At 35.1% G+C, this 14,548-nt stretch overlaps 1 protein-coding gene across 1 annotated transcript in view; it reads right to left on the bottom strand.

The window, feature by feature from the left end:
* CERKL (ceramide kinase like) overlaps positions 1-6,808 on the bottom strand; it is a 26,146-nt gene extending 19,338 nt beyond the window's left edge. Inside the window, exon 1 of the mRNA XM_026454296.2 lies at positions 6,747-6,808. Within this exon, the coding sequence (XP_026310081.2) occupies positions 6,747-6,808 (62 nt within the window). The remainder of the gene's footprint in view (positions 1-6,746) is intronic.
* Positions 6,809-14,548: the final 7,740 nt, after the last annotated feature.

Consider the following 14,548-nt stretch of genomic DNA (forward strand, 5'->3'; position numbering starts at 1 on the left):
AGTCTTTGATCCTAGATAGTACTACTAGTATATTTTTTAAAACTTTATGTTAAGTAGACTATGGGAGTGGAATCCATGAAAGTAACATATAAGATACTAGAAATTCGTTTCATAATTATTTGTGTTCAAAGGATGCAAAATATTTTTATGTATCAAAATGTCACCAATTTACCCAATGGAAAGTGGATTTTTGCCTCGGTGAAAGCACATGTCACAACTCAAGGGCTACAAGGGCCCAGCAGGAATGGAAGAGTAGGCTCAATTCAAAGGTGCAGCCTCTTCTTTACTGTGGCCCACTCACATCATGCAGGAGGCCTGGAACCAGATCTGGTTTTTCTAGAGAAGCCGGAGATTCTGATTTAAGGCTGCGTCTCCTAATTTGTAAATACTAGCACCTAGCATTCAATACATTTAAAAACATTGTATTTCAGATGAAACTGCCCATGGGCCACAGTCATCAGTAGTTATTGGTTCTCTAAGTTTAGGAAGCTCTGGAGGGTGGCAACCGGAGGCTGAAAGTGTCTTTTCAGTCTGTTCCCACCATCTTCCTCTCAGTCATCTATTCCCTCTAGTCCCCATCTTCCGTATCCCACTAGCTCCACATAGCCTGGACAATCCAAGTCTACTCTGGTTAGAAGACTCAAGATATGATCCAGGTCATTTTTGATTAGGTGTGTTTTATTCTTACGTCTAAACTGATTCCAGAGGTTCGCAATGTGACCACCTAGTCAGAGAAAAAGGATATTTACTAAGGACAAACTATATATCAGGTAATATGTTTACTAATTTCTATTATATCCTCAGAAGTCTGCAAAATAGGCAACAGACTCATCTTTAGAAATGAAAAACCAAGCTTTTATTTGAAATTTACCTGATTTTGAAAATCTCTATGAGATTTCTAATCTATGAACTTAAATGTAACACTTGATCCCTGGCTGTCTAAATGTTGACATATGGGTGTGGCCACAAAGACTATGTGAAATCATACCCCAAAAAATCTAATTTAGCACCAAAGAACTCAATCCTTATATACATAGGATGTAAACACTTAACTCCTAGAATCTTGCATACAGTTATAGCATCAAGCATATGTTAACATATTACTAGAGTTATTAGAGGTGGCCTCCCTATGAGCATATTCTGAAACATCTGAAATTTTGCCCTAATACAGTCTGTGTTAAATCTTTTGAAACTAATACAAATGACAATTATAACAATAAAGAAATATTTAGTGAATAATTACTATATATATATATCTCAGACATTTTCCTTAGCATTCTCCATGTATTAACTCATTTAAGTGGAAAAATAACTAAGCAATAGGTACTATTGCCCTCAATTTACAGATTAGGAAATTAAGACATAGAAAGATTAAGTAAACTTTTTCAAGATTGTACCACTAGTAAGTAAGAGAACAGGGATTTGAAATAAGACAATTTGGGCTTAGAAACTGAAATATTATTCAATATATTAGATACCTTTTGTATATATGAAACCTAATAAAAATAATCTTATGAGAATTTTGTTGTTTTGAAAAACAGTTTACCAGTAGAACCAATGTGAAATTAAGTGAGTTAGAAAAAAAATCTTTATTTATGTTAACAACTATTCAGTCATTAAGATCATGTTCACATACAGTGACTCAACCTAGGAAATAAGTTTTGTAAAACAAAAATAAAATTCTAAGCTCTCTAACTAACTGAATGGACCCTCCCCTCTTGGCCACAAAGATCCCAAAGAAAATCTGAAAAACTAGTTCAGGTCATAACGGGAAGGGAGGTTGGATGTGCCTCCTTATACCCTCTTGTCTTTTGGAGTTTAGGTGCAACTCACCAGCACTGACATTAAGATGTAGATCATAGGCCAGGAGTTGTGGCTCACGCATGTAAGCCCAGTACTTTGGGAGGCCGAGGAGGGCGGATCACCAGGTCAGAGTTCAAGATCATCCTGGCCAACACGGTGAAACTCCGTCTCTACTAAAGATACAAAAAATTGGCTGAGCGTGGTGGTGCATGCCTGTAATCCCAGCTACTGAGGAGGCTGGGGCAGGAGAATCGCTTGAACCTGGGAGACAGAGGTTGCAGTGAGCCGAGATTGCACCACTGCACTCCAGCCTGGGTGACAGGGTGAGACTTCATCTCAAAAAAAAAAAAAGTAGATCATAAGACTGACAAAACAGACTTTGTAGCAATAAGATCCCCAACTCCAACCTGACTCTGGTATAGCATTAAATAACAAATAGCAGGCCCTAGAGGAAATCAAAGCATTTTACCCCAAAATGTATTTTGTTGACATATTTTGAAATGGCCCTGCAAAGCCATAATTTGCAGGAGAAATTTGCATTCTATAGAGAATCTCCTTCCCTTTCCAGGTCTTTTCCTGATCCATGAGAGATTTAACTGAGACTTTGATACCTTTTAAGGTCTGATAAGAGATATTGACCATCTATTATCTCTGAAGCCTGATATCTGAGGCTTCATCTATATAATAAGAACCTGTGATTCCACAACTCCATTTATCTTTATTTTTATAATTTTTTATTTTATTTATTTATTTTGACATGGAGTCTCACTCTGTTGCCCAGGCTGGAGAACAATGGTGTAATCTCAGCTCACTGCTACCTCTGCCTCCTGGGTTCAAGTGATCCTCCTGCTTCAGCCTCCTGAGTAGCTGAGACTACAGGCACATGCCATCACACCCGGCTAATTTTCGTATTTTTAGTGGAGACAGGGTTTTGCCATGTTGGCCAGACTGATCTCAAACTCCTGACCTCCGGTGATCTCCCCTCTTCGGCCTCCTAAAGTGCTAGGATTACAGGTGTGAGCCACTGCGCCCAGCCTACACCACCCTGTTTATCTTAACTCAAGAATTTCTTTCTGCTGACTTCTAATCTTTCTGCAAAGCTTATCAACCAACTGACAATCAGAAAATCATTGAATTCACCTGTGAGCTGCCCGTCACCATCCGCTCCATGATGTCCGCCTCTCTGGGTCAAACCAATGTATACCACCCTACATTTATCGATTTATGTCTTTGGCTATAACTTCTGTATCCCTAAAATGTATAAAACCAAGTTGTAACCCAACTACTGTGGGCACACGTTCTCAGGACCCCCTGGGGCTGTCATAGGCCATGGTCACTCATATTTGACTGAAAATAAACCTCTTTAAATATTTTACAGTTTAGCTTTTTTCATCAACAGCTTCTTACAAAAATACCACAAGAGTCTAAATACTACAAGAAAGGCAAAAAGCAAAATATTCAATCATTTATAGTGAGTTAATCACACTTGTGCCACTCTAAAACCTAAACCTTCGAGTAACTCATTCTCTGCACGTGACAAATCTTGTTTTTAAAACAAGTAAACTCCTTGCCATGGGCTCCAAACAGAATGATTCTGTCTAGAAAAGAAACACTGGGTGATAATATATCCATTTTTAAAGAGTGATAAAGATTTTTTTAATGAATGTTTTTATACTTATCTATGAACCCATCATCTATGAAATGTTCAATATATTATTGTAGTTTTGATTCAGTTTTTTCTTTCTAGAAAAGGGTTTTTTTGTTTTTGTTTTTTACCTTACTAAGTAATACAGATATGTTCAATCTGATAAAAAGTCAATATAATCTAAATAATGTCTAGATCGTTATGGGTCTAATTAATGGTGAAATGAACAAGAGAAAAATAACTCAACAATTTTTTAAAAAATTGTGAAACAAATAATAGCAAGGAATTCATATTCTTACAATTGCATAAAATCTACAGATTTTTAAAACTATACTCACACTTACAAATGCAAGCATTACTGCTTCAAGTCTATGTAGCTGGTATTCTTTTATTTTCCTTCCTAAAACTTCCTACTCATGCCTGGTAAAATAGGGAGCGATATAGAATCTTAAGCTCTTACAAGGTTTAAAGGTGGATCTGAGAGTGTTTCCTAGGACACACTGCAGTGGAGAACCAGCTGTGGTAAGTGCTGATACACTGTTCTGTTGGGTTTAGAAATGTCACAAGATGGCTCATAGAAACATATGGAACTCATTAAAAAAAATAAAACTCCAAAATCTTAGCAAATAGCATTTCTTAAACATTACTTACCAAATCGTTTTGCTTTACTAAATACTATATATAGAATCTTTCTTGGCTCCTAACTTCCTCAGCTTGTATCTAGAAACCAAACTGCTAGGTGATTTCCTAATCACTCCCTATGAATAGCTCCACTAGTGTGAGATGGAGGTACTTCAGGCTAAAGTTCTTAAAGAAATGTGAGTCTGTCTCTCATCAAAATGTCATAACATTTTGGGGTTAACCTTCTCTCATCTCTGCACCTCTTCTATAAATTTCCCCCAAAATTTTCCTTTAGCCACTCTTTAGAACAGGTTCAGGAACAGAAAACTCACCAATGTAGAATATTCTATTTTCAAACAATTTTACTTGCAAGAGAATTGTTCCTTTGAAGTACCTGAAGAAACTGTTTCTATTATTCTCCTCATATATCTCTCTATATAATTCTAAGTACAGCGACTTAAAATTGCCATTTTATTAAGACAATTACTCCAACTACCATATCAGCTTCTACTGGAAAAACTGAATCCACAAAAATAAATAAGCTATTTAAAGTGCTCCCCAAACTTTTTGGCACCAAGGACCTTTTTTTGTGGGAAGATAGTTTTTCCATGGACTGGGGGGTGGGGTGGGAGAGGGATGGTGTCAGGATGAAACTGTTTCACCTCAGATCACCAAGCATTAGATTCTCATCAAAAGCATGCAACCTAGATCCCTCGCATTCCCAGTTATATCCCTTGCATGCCCATTTCACAATAGGGCTCGCACTCCTACGAGAATCCAATGCTCCTGCTGACCTGACAGGAGGCGGAGCTCAGGTGGAAATGGTCCCTCTTCTGCCACTCCTCCTGCTGTGCCTCCCAGTTCCTAAAAGGCCACTGCCTGATCTTGGTCTGCAGCCTGGGAGCTGGGGACGCCTAATCTAAAGAATCTTAGAACACAGAAGATGACTTTCAGTAGAAATTTTAAATTATTGTAAGCCTGAAATAAATCAGCATGCCCTAGAGTTTAGAAACACTTACATAATTCAAATAATGGTTAGGCCAAACTATTTGGTTTGTAAGATGTAAGTAATAACTGAAAAATCTATATATCTTTTAGCTCTACACTGAAAAATAACAACACTTGCCATGAAAAATAAATAAGGATTAAATATGTTCAGGTAAAGAGAAAAATATTACTATACTACACTTCAGCAATAGTCTTTCTTCATTCTGAAAAGTTATTTTCATCCCTTTAGCCAGTACAAATACCAGTAAAACATACTGATAGATACTGCATTCAGCAGAACATTTTGTAATGCTGTTGTGTAAGACCAAGTTTAATATCTGTGATATCTTTATTCTCATTCTTGATCTAATCAAGTTTGGAAGCAGGGACTCATTTGCAATGCCGCTACCTTCATGTACTCATGAGGCCTAGTGAGGGACTATGCAGCATATTCAAATAGGTAGTTAGTGGGCATGATTCCCCCAAGGACTTTTCTTAAATTGTATACTTGTAAGACAATGTTCTAAATGAAGCCTATTAATGTTTTTGTTTACCTCTAAGTATAAAGTTCTGAAGTAATCTCTTACCCCGTATTTTTCATTCCCAATGCTTATATAGTATTGCTATCTAGATTTAATTCCCTCAATTAGATTCCTTTTGGAAAAATCATGTTTTACCACATTTTCTTTCTCAACAGCTACTGTTTTCTCCTCATCCAAAAAATAAATAAATAAGCATTTCTGAAAAACAGCCCTGCCAATACTTGATTTTGATTGCATCACTTCCCTCCCCAACACATTCAAATCATTCTTTGGGAAAGTTAGTGCCTTTCACTTTGGTGAAAGGACAGATCTAACTCCCTTTCCTGACCTTACGGGTCTTTGCCCCTGCCCGCTGCCCGTCACCATGTAACACAAATAATTCACACACTTGTCAACTTTTTAAATTCAAATATCTACTCATGTAAAAAAAAAATCTTCCCTAAAAGAATATAATACATTTTAGTCTTACACATCAATCCAACACTTTAGCAAATCGGTTCACCTAATTTTAAAAAATTGCAATTTAATTTGTATCACTTGCCTTGGTTCTAATGTTTGCATGCCAGTGAACAATCTCTGTACACTTCAATGTATTGCAAACAATGGTTTCCAATGCCCACTGTGAATAACATACCTATATTGTAGTCACTACATTATGAAATAATTAAAATTATTTCTTATCCTTTCTGAAAATAATGTATTTATTTACTTGTATTTATAAAATATCTTCCTTCAATCTATCACAAATTAACCAATGGGTAGCTATTAAACCTATCAACTAATTTGTAAAAGAGGATCATCATATAGTTATGCCATGTGACCAGTATAACATCTTCCATCAGTACTTTTCTAGATACATGGTAAAAGCCAATAATTAGAGATGCAAATGGATCCACATTAATAAGTACAGTGTAGTACGCTGTCATTTCCCAGTATTTATAATTAGATTCCTCTCTTTGCTTTCCTATGCCAGATCCTGAGAGATGACATATTATTATCATTAATTATTATTACATAGATATGAACAAGATAGAGCCAGAGTACATACATTACAAATATTTTTAAATGTTAGTTCCAAATATGTGGCTAAAACTACTGAAGGCATTTAATACATAAATGACATGATATATATTAATAATATAACCTACCCATCAAATCCCTGGAGTTCACATTCCTTAAGCAGTGACAGAGCGTGCCCTTCATATTCCATTACTATTAAAAAAAAACACACACACATAGACAAAGTGAAAGTTTTAAACAATGATCTACACTTTTTAACTTGTTCTGGCAAAATAATATGATAAACATATGGTCAAGTCATAAAACAACATTTATTCTTGAATATTTATATTTTAATCATGGGCAAGAGGACTAAGTGTTAGTGGCCTGATGTGTTTTATAGCTTTATGTAAAAGAAGGTCATATATTTGTTTCAACTACATAAGTCATTTGGGAATATCCCACACATAGTGGTTACAGAATTTATCCTGGTGCCTGTTTAGTATTCTCTAAATAAGACACAAGTCCCTTAAATCAGAGGCTTAGGAGGAGCAGTATTTTGAAAATAAAGCATATTAGCTGGCATCGAACAGTCAATGCTAAATCGGTTTGGCAACCTTACATGAATAAATTAGTCGAAAGGTTAGTGTAAGATTTACAAACCAGAAGAATGTGTACTGGAACTGTTAGACTAAAAAGAGGAAGAGTTGGATGTGAAAATACAAAGTAAAGCCAACACCAATTATAAGAGACCCAGACCCAAGAAGGAGGGTGGCACACTGGCCCACCAGAGCTCAGACCCTCCGAGGAAATGAATCTGTCACTCCATATCTCTGTCTCCACAGTCACTGATGCCCTATGCAGTGTTGTAAATGCCAGTGAAGACAGGATAAACGGGCACACTGCAGATGGCACCAAGCATCACAACCACATTTAGCATTTTCCAGGGCAGCTCTGCCAGAAGAGACAGCCCAGCTGTATCCACCCATCAAAGATTTCTGCTGACTGACATGACACTGCAGATGGATTTTTTGTGTAAGAATGTGTGTCATTATATGCAAGATTACATTAATCTTTCATGCCTGTCTGTCCCTGGTGCCAGCATGGTTCAAGCTTTTCCTACAATGTTTTTAGATATTGTTAAAAAAATTATTAGTCTTGGTGTCTCAAAGAATCATTCTGTATCCAGCAGTGTTACATTGTAATTCTCCCATAGCTTATTCAAAATGCCATTAACACTCACATGAATAAAACCTCTCTATATTAAACTCTAATCAGAAGAAAGCCATAATAAAACTACATTAAAAATATTAATATTAATAAAGGTGAAAGGTTATCATAGAAGATGTGTGCTGATCATTCATTTATAACTACAGCAAGTAGTTACAACCTTAAAATGCAAAATAAAACATCTCACATATACACATTAAAAATAATTAAGAATATTATGAAAAAACATTTATGCTAAGAATCAGTTTACCAAGCCTTACTTTTATACCAAAGCTTACACTGGTAAAGTTTTCCAAATCCAATAATGAGCTTTAAAACTATGTTATTTTAAATGCTATTTTTACTTTTTTAAATTTGTAATAGTGTTTTGATATTGTGGATGGAATTTGATTATACACTAATGCAACCTGTCTGAAAACAGCAATGTTTTAAGTAACATTGTAAAAGTTCAATAAAATCAAAGATCTGGAACAGAGAAACAAAATGAAAAGAACCTGACTATCCACATTTATAAACTATGTTAGCAAAATGAACAAAATGAATAGTCTTTGGCCTCAGGAATTTGCATTCTGGAGACAGACAATATGCTAGTTAAATAATGAATTGTAATATGAAGTAATAGGTGGTTATAAAAAACAATGTTAGGTAAAAGGATAAAGAGTGATCTGGATTACTATTTAGATATAGTAGAAAAGACCCAATATGTATTTAGACAGGCTATTGTGGGCCCTGGAATCCGTGACAGCCAGATTCAAATCATCACCCTCCAAACAAACATAAAGAGAGGATTGCTAGACAAATGTAATTTCAGAAAATGTAACCTAGCCTCTTCTTCAATCTATTCGCCTTTTCCTATGAGATTGCCAACCTGTGCTCTTTCTAAATAGGAGATGAGAAGTCTTCACAGTTTACAGGTTTTTGAACACAGTTCTCACTGCTAGGAATGTCCCCCTCCCCTTTTCGGTGCAAATGCAACTTCAGGAACACAAGAGAAAGTCTTAAGGTTGATACTGAATGTTGATGAGAAAATCAGCTGAAATAAAATCAGGTGAGATTTGATTTGGACATAAACATTTCTTGGTTTGGTGATAAAATTCTAGTGTGGGATATGATACTGAAATGTCATTTCCTGTCCTGTAGGTACTTCAAACTTAGTAAGCTCAAAAGAGAATCCATTATGTAAACCTTCAAATATATTATCTCTCAAATATATTGTTCTTTTTGTGTTCCATCATCTACTCCAAGACAGGAAAATGACTTCTTTCTAGATTGTCCCTTTCCTCCACTCTCCAGAACCACTCCATGGCCAAGGACAGTTGTTTCTGTCTTTAAATTATGCCACAGCATTCCTCCATTTCTCCCAGCTAATTCCCTAGATCTGATCACTAAATATCTTTCATGTGTAGATAAGTTAAGTATCTGTAACCAGAAAATCTAAAATCCAAAACGTTTCAACATCTAAAACTTTTAGAGCACTGACATGACATTCAGAGTAAATGCTCATTGGAGCATTTTCAATTTCAGATTTTCAAATTAGGGATGCTGAACTGGTTAAGTATAATGCAAATACTCCAAAAGCTAAAAACATCCTAAATCTGAAAGAGTTCTGGTCCCAAACCTTTCAGATAAGAGATACTCCACCTGTACTACAATAGCCTTTTATCCTATCTCCCTCAAATCTCTCCCTAACTCTAGCCAGAATAACCATTTTCAGACACATATTTAATCATATCACTTTTTTGTATATACTCCATTAATGAGTCTTCATTGTCCCCAGGTATAAAGTTCCAACTTCCTAACTCACATCTGAATGTTGGGAACAGGATTGGCCATATACACCCACAATTATTTAAGAGGTAATACAAAGAATCTTTTACACAGAACTATCTTTTTCTCTAGCTAGATATGATGCATGAACATTTACTTTTCAGATTTTTTATTAAAATGCATGTAAAATTGGAAGGAGTGATGCCTCAGGCTACTGGAATCTTTTGTGACACAGTTTCATTGGATGGCCTAGCTTTCTGCTGGGTGAGATTTAGAATGGCAAGAGGCATTTCCAAGAAATGGAAGGCTTCAAGTATAGCCAAAAGCAACCAGAGAAACACTACAAAGAGACTTGTTAACAGTCATGTTAGAAACGTGATTTTAGGAGAAGGAAAAGGAAAATGATAACAAACACCACTTTCTTAACACCTCTGCCCAGGAGGTAAAATTATCTGGTGACTAGGCACTCCCAAGAGCCCTGAGTTGGCAGAGATCAAGGTTTCCTTCAGATAAATGTCTTTGACTATGATAATGATAATGACCATGATAAGGTAAAGCAGCTCTGTTAATGCAAAAAAGTAATTTAAGGCAATGGAAGTACATATCATGAACAAGAGATGAGGGACAGACAGGGTATCTGTCTTCAAATATCTCAATGACTCTTATACAATAGATAGGGCACATTGATTTTATATTACTACAAAAGATAACATTAACTCTAGTAGTAACTTTGTACAATTTATGCCTAGCACGAAGCTACTTGGCCAACAGGAATGATGAATTTGCAATCTAACGAATGACCTTAGGCTGAATCTAGTGACCTTGCACTGAATATTTTTGAAATATGAATATTTTGAAAGTATGGAATACTTTCATACTAGGCATACTATATGCATACTAAATGCATTATGCATCCTAAAATGGTTTTATAAGCAAAGGATGAATTAGCCTGGAAGAAACTGCATCTTTTTGTAAGTTAGCACAGAGGAAGTGCCTTTTCTAATCTACCCAAAGGTACAGTAACTCTGAACATTCATAAATGACGAGTTAATGGGTGCAGCACACCAACATGGCACATGTATACATATGTAACAAACCTGTACGTTGTGCACATGTACCCTAGAACATAAAGTATAATAAAAAAAGAGAATGTCAAACAGTATTGTCCAGTAACAACATACTCTGCCTCTAGTGTAGGCGGCCAAGCCAAAGTTGAGTGCCACACATCTGTGCTCCACCCACAAGGAAAAAATTGAACCATATGGCCTCAAAAGTTCTTTTCAGTCTGATTTCTCTGCTGCCTTAACTTTTTCACTCTATTGTTCTATGCATTATCCTATGGATCTCTGATCCTCAAAATATCTCTAATACCTTTAATGGTACAATCTCTAGAACCTGCTTTGTTTTAGAAGCAAGAGAAATGATATCATATGCGAGCATGGGCTTATAGTTCATACTCTTCTTTGATTTGTGTATGAATAGGTAATTAGGAAAAAATAATTCTTCCCAGGTTCTCCCAGAAGTTTTTCTGATGCCATTAGATAAGATACTACATTGGTGGTTGTAGCAGAGTGGGGATGCAACTTTAGCACAAATATTTCAAAACATGCTGATCTATATTCAGAAGTAGTTAGGATTCTGGCACAACCCAAGCTGAAAGAAGTATATTTTTATTAATGTGGTAAGATCCATTTTTAAAATAAATTTATGAAAAAATTACAGTACCTTATTGTGTATATATCTAGCTGTAATTGTTCATATTATACTTCATATTTATATAGCACTATTTCCTAACGAACTCATCATATAGGGTTTATTTTGTAATTCCAATTCCATTTGGATTCCCCATGTACACAAGGATACATTACAACAACGTCCCACTGGACATGCAGAAGATAGGTCCTCTTTTGGCTTTACTCTTCCATATGCTTTTTCTTTCAAATAAAATACAAATTCAATCTTACTATGACATAATTTTTGAAACTGAAACAGTATTATGACCATCTTTCTGTAGTATAATATACAAAGTTTCAAATATATTATTTCAACCACAAAAATAACACTGTAAGATAGGCAGAAAGACTAAAACTTTTCAAATATTCACAGGTTTATTCAATAAATATTTTTTTATAAATACTGAGCCAATATGCATACTAAAATGGTTTTGTAAGTGAAGGATGTAATTTTATAAATTTGCCTGTAGGAGGAGTATTAGGCAGCTAATAATTAGCCATTCGGCATAAATGTAAGTAAATTCTAAATTTGCTTTATGGAATATTCTATTGTTTTATTTTTAAATATGGTACTTAGTAATATTTACAAATTTAAAGAAAAAAATTCTAGACATAATATTTTTATCTCCAATACAAGTAAGAAGGAAAGCACATTTAGATGATTTCCTCTGCCTTAGTTCAGGCTTTGTATACCAGTTTTCTTCTCTCCAATCTCTTTTTCTCTTCCTTTTTAATTCTGCTGGTGTCATCTTTGCCAAATCAGATTGTAACACTACGATAAAAAAATTTTTACACCAACTGTGGATCAATACATGATGAGTAAACTGCTGAGTGCAGCATTAGGATCCGTCCATAACCTGGAATTACATCTCCTGTAGTACACATTGTTGAGAGCATTCCTAGAAGTCATTTTGTCCTTTCTTCTCCCTAACAGAATCCAGATTCAGTTGAGGCATTTCAGCCATCAGGAAAAGGGGATCTGCCCTTAGCCCCTGGGAAGAGTCTTGATAGTTAAATAAATGATTATTCCAGATTGACTGCACTAATACAGTTATCTGTGCCTAAACTGAAAAAAGGAAATTTTAATTCATCTTCAGGATTAAAGCATGTTGGGTCTCTCTAGCACACATATGCACACCTCTCCCCATCCCACTGGATATTAATAAGAAAGGATCAAATCCACTGGCAGCTATTTTATGATGATAGAATAAGATTTCAGATAATGTCAAAACTGAGGAAAGTAGAGCAAAGTTATGGCACAAACTGTCAAGATGTGTGAGTGTAACACACACAGACTCTCTCTCTCACACACACACACACATACTCTCTCTCCCCCGTCCCACTTTTACAGTACATGCCTGTTAGCCTGACTTCCTTCCCTCATTTTTTGTCTGCCTCTTAAAAACTGCCTAGTTCAAATGCTTTTCTTGAACCTTCCGATCAAAATATCACCTCTGAGACATTAAAGTTATTTTATGTATACCCCAGCTATAATGAATTTAAGTATCTCTTTGAATCCCCAATAACATAGAAAGTCATCCAATTGCAAGTATGATAGCTTATTGATCTTGCATCCTGCACAATGCTGAACACAGAGCAAGCATACAATGAGATTCCTGAAGTGAATGCTCTATAGCAATATCCATGTCAAGCTTGCTTTGTAGTATTCACATGTAAAAAGCAATGATACAAAATAGTCATTGAGTATACCAACATGTTTATTCAACTTTTAATTGTCTCACCCTAATACAAATCTCTAACTTTTCCTTCAGCCCATCTTTGGAAATCTTCAAAAGAAAGAAAACATAAATCTGAATTTTCTCTTTTACTTGTAAATCACCTCCAAATAAGCCAAAGGTCACAAACATGAAAGTTAATTTCTTCACTATAACTTTATTTTAATTCAAAAATTCCCCTTGAGTTTTCATGGTAGTTTCTCTTGAACCTCTATAATTGTAGGCACATTTCATGGGGGCTGAACTTCCTACAAAACTTGTTTTTTTTTTTTTTTTTTTTTTTGGAACTTTCTTCTACCTCAATCCACCAAATCACTAGGTGTAGCCTTCAATGATATTTTTACGTCTTGAAATCTATCTCCTTTGTTTACAGCTGAGTAAGGCCACATCACTGTGAATCCCTTCCTTAGGAATTTATAACTGGGACTAGGAAATTCCAATTGCACTCTGGGCTTGTCTCCTGAGTAGGCTAATTTTATAATATTTTTTATTAATTAAAATTTATTGCAAATTTCCACTGTTAGTGAAGCCACATAGAAATAAAGTTAGGAAAGTTGTGATTCTCCATAGCATTGACTCTTCTACTCAGTTCCCCACCATACAAAAATAAGTCTTAAAGAAATAAAGAAATGTGGCCACCAAATTCAAAAAATCAAAAAGGATATTACTAATCATCTATTAATTTTAGCATTAACAAGTTTCTATTTTCCTTGGCACAAACCTAAGTATACTTCTTAGTTTAGAAAACAAATTTAAACTTCTAGCTCTCTAAATTCATCTATTAATAAAACCAGCAGTTCAGTGCTTAGTTTTGACCTAACCAGCAGGGGTCAGAGTCAGAACAAAAACAACCCGAGAAAGAATTCTATGGAATGACATCAACTATATCAGCGAGCAAAAAATCAATTGCTTGCCTAACTGCAAAATTAACATGCAAATAGCAAACATCTCAATGAAGATGTAAACAAGTATACAGCTTCCTTTAGAATTATATCTAACAATTGTTTACATCTGAAAAAAAAAAATCTGAAAAGTTCTAAAGAGAAAATATTAACATTCTAATAAAAATAATTAAATTGTAACCCTCAAGCTGGCTCCAGTAAGTTACGAAGACATAAAAATACTGTAGATATTACAAGTAGTTTCCCAAGTTTGCATTAAGAACAAATTCAGGTTATCTTGCTTTTGTACGTTTTTGTAAATGGTGAAATTATATTCTGAAAATTACTTACTTGTTACATCAGTTTTTATTCCTGCAAGCTTCAACAGAGGTTCAACCTTCTCATAGTAAACCTGAGTAGCTTCTTTTTTGTGACTTTGGGGGTTAAGGAGTATTTTTAATGACTTCGGTCTGTTTGGAAAGCCTAAGAAGAAATTTTAAAGACAACGTTGTAAAGTCCTTGTCAGCATTTTTTTCTTTCCCTTTAAAATGACACACAAGTCTGTTAGAATGTGATATGCATTTAAATAGTATTTGCTATTTTT

The sequence above is a fragment of the Piliocolobus tephrosceles genome, chromosome 11 (assembly GCF_002776525.5).
Source record: "Piliocolobus tephrosceles isolate RC106 chromosome 11, ASM277652v3, whole genome shotgun sequence".
NCBI lineage: Eukaryota > Metazoa > Chordata > Mammalia > Primates > Cercopithecidae > Piliocolobus > Piliocolobus tephrosceles.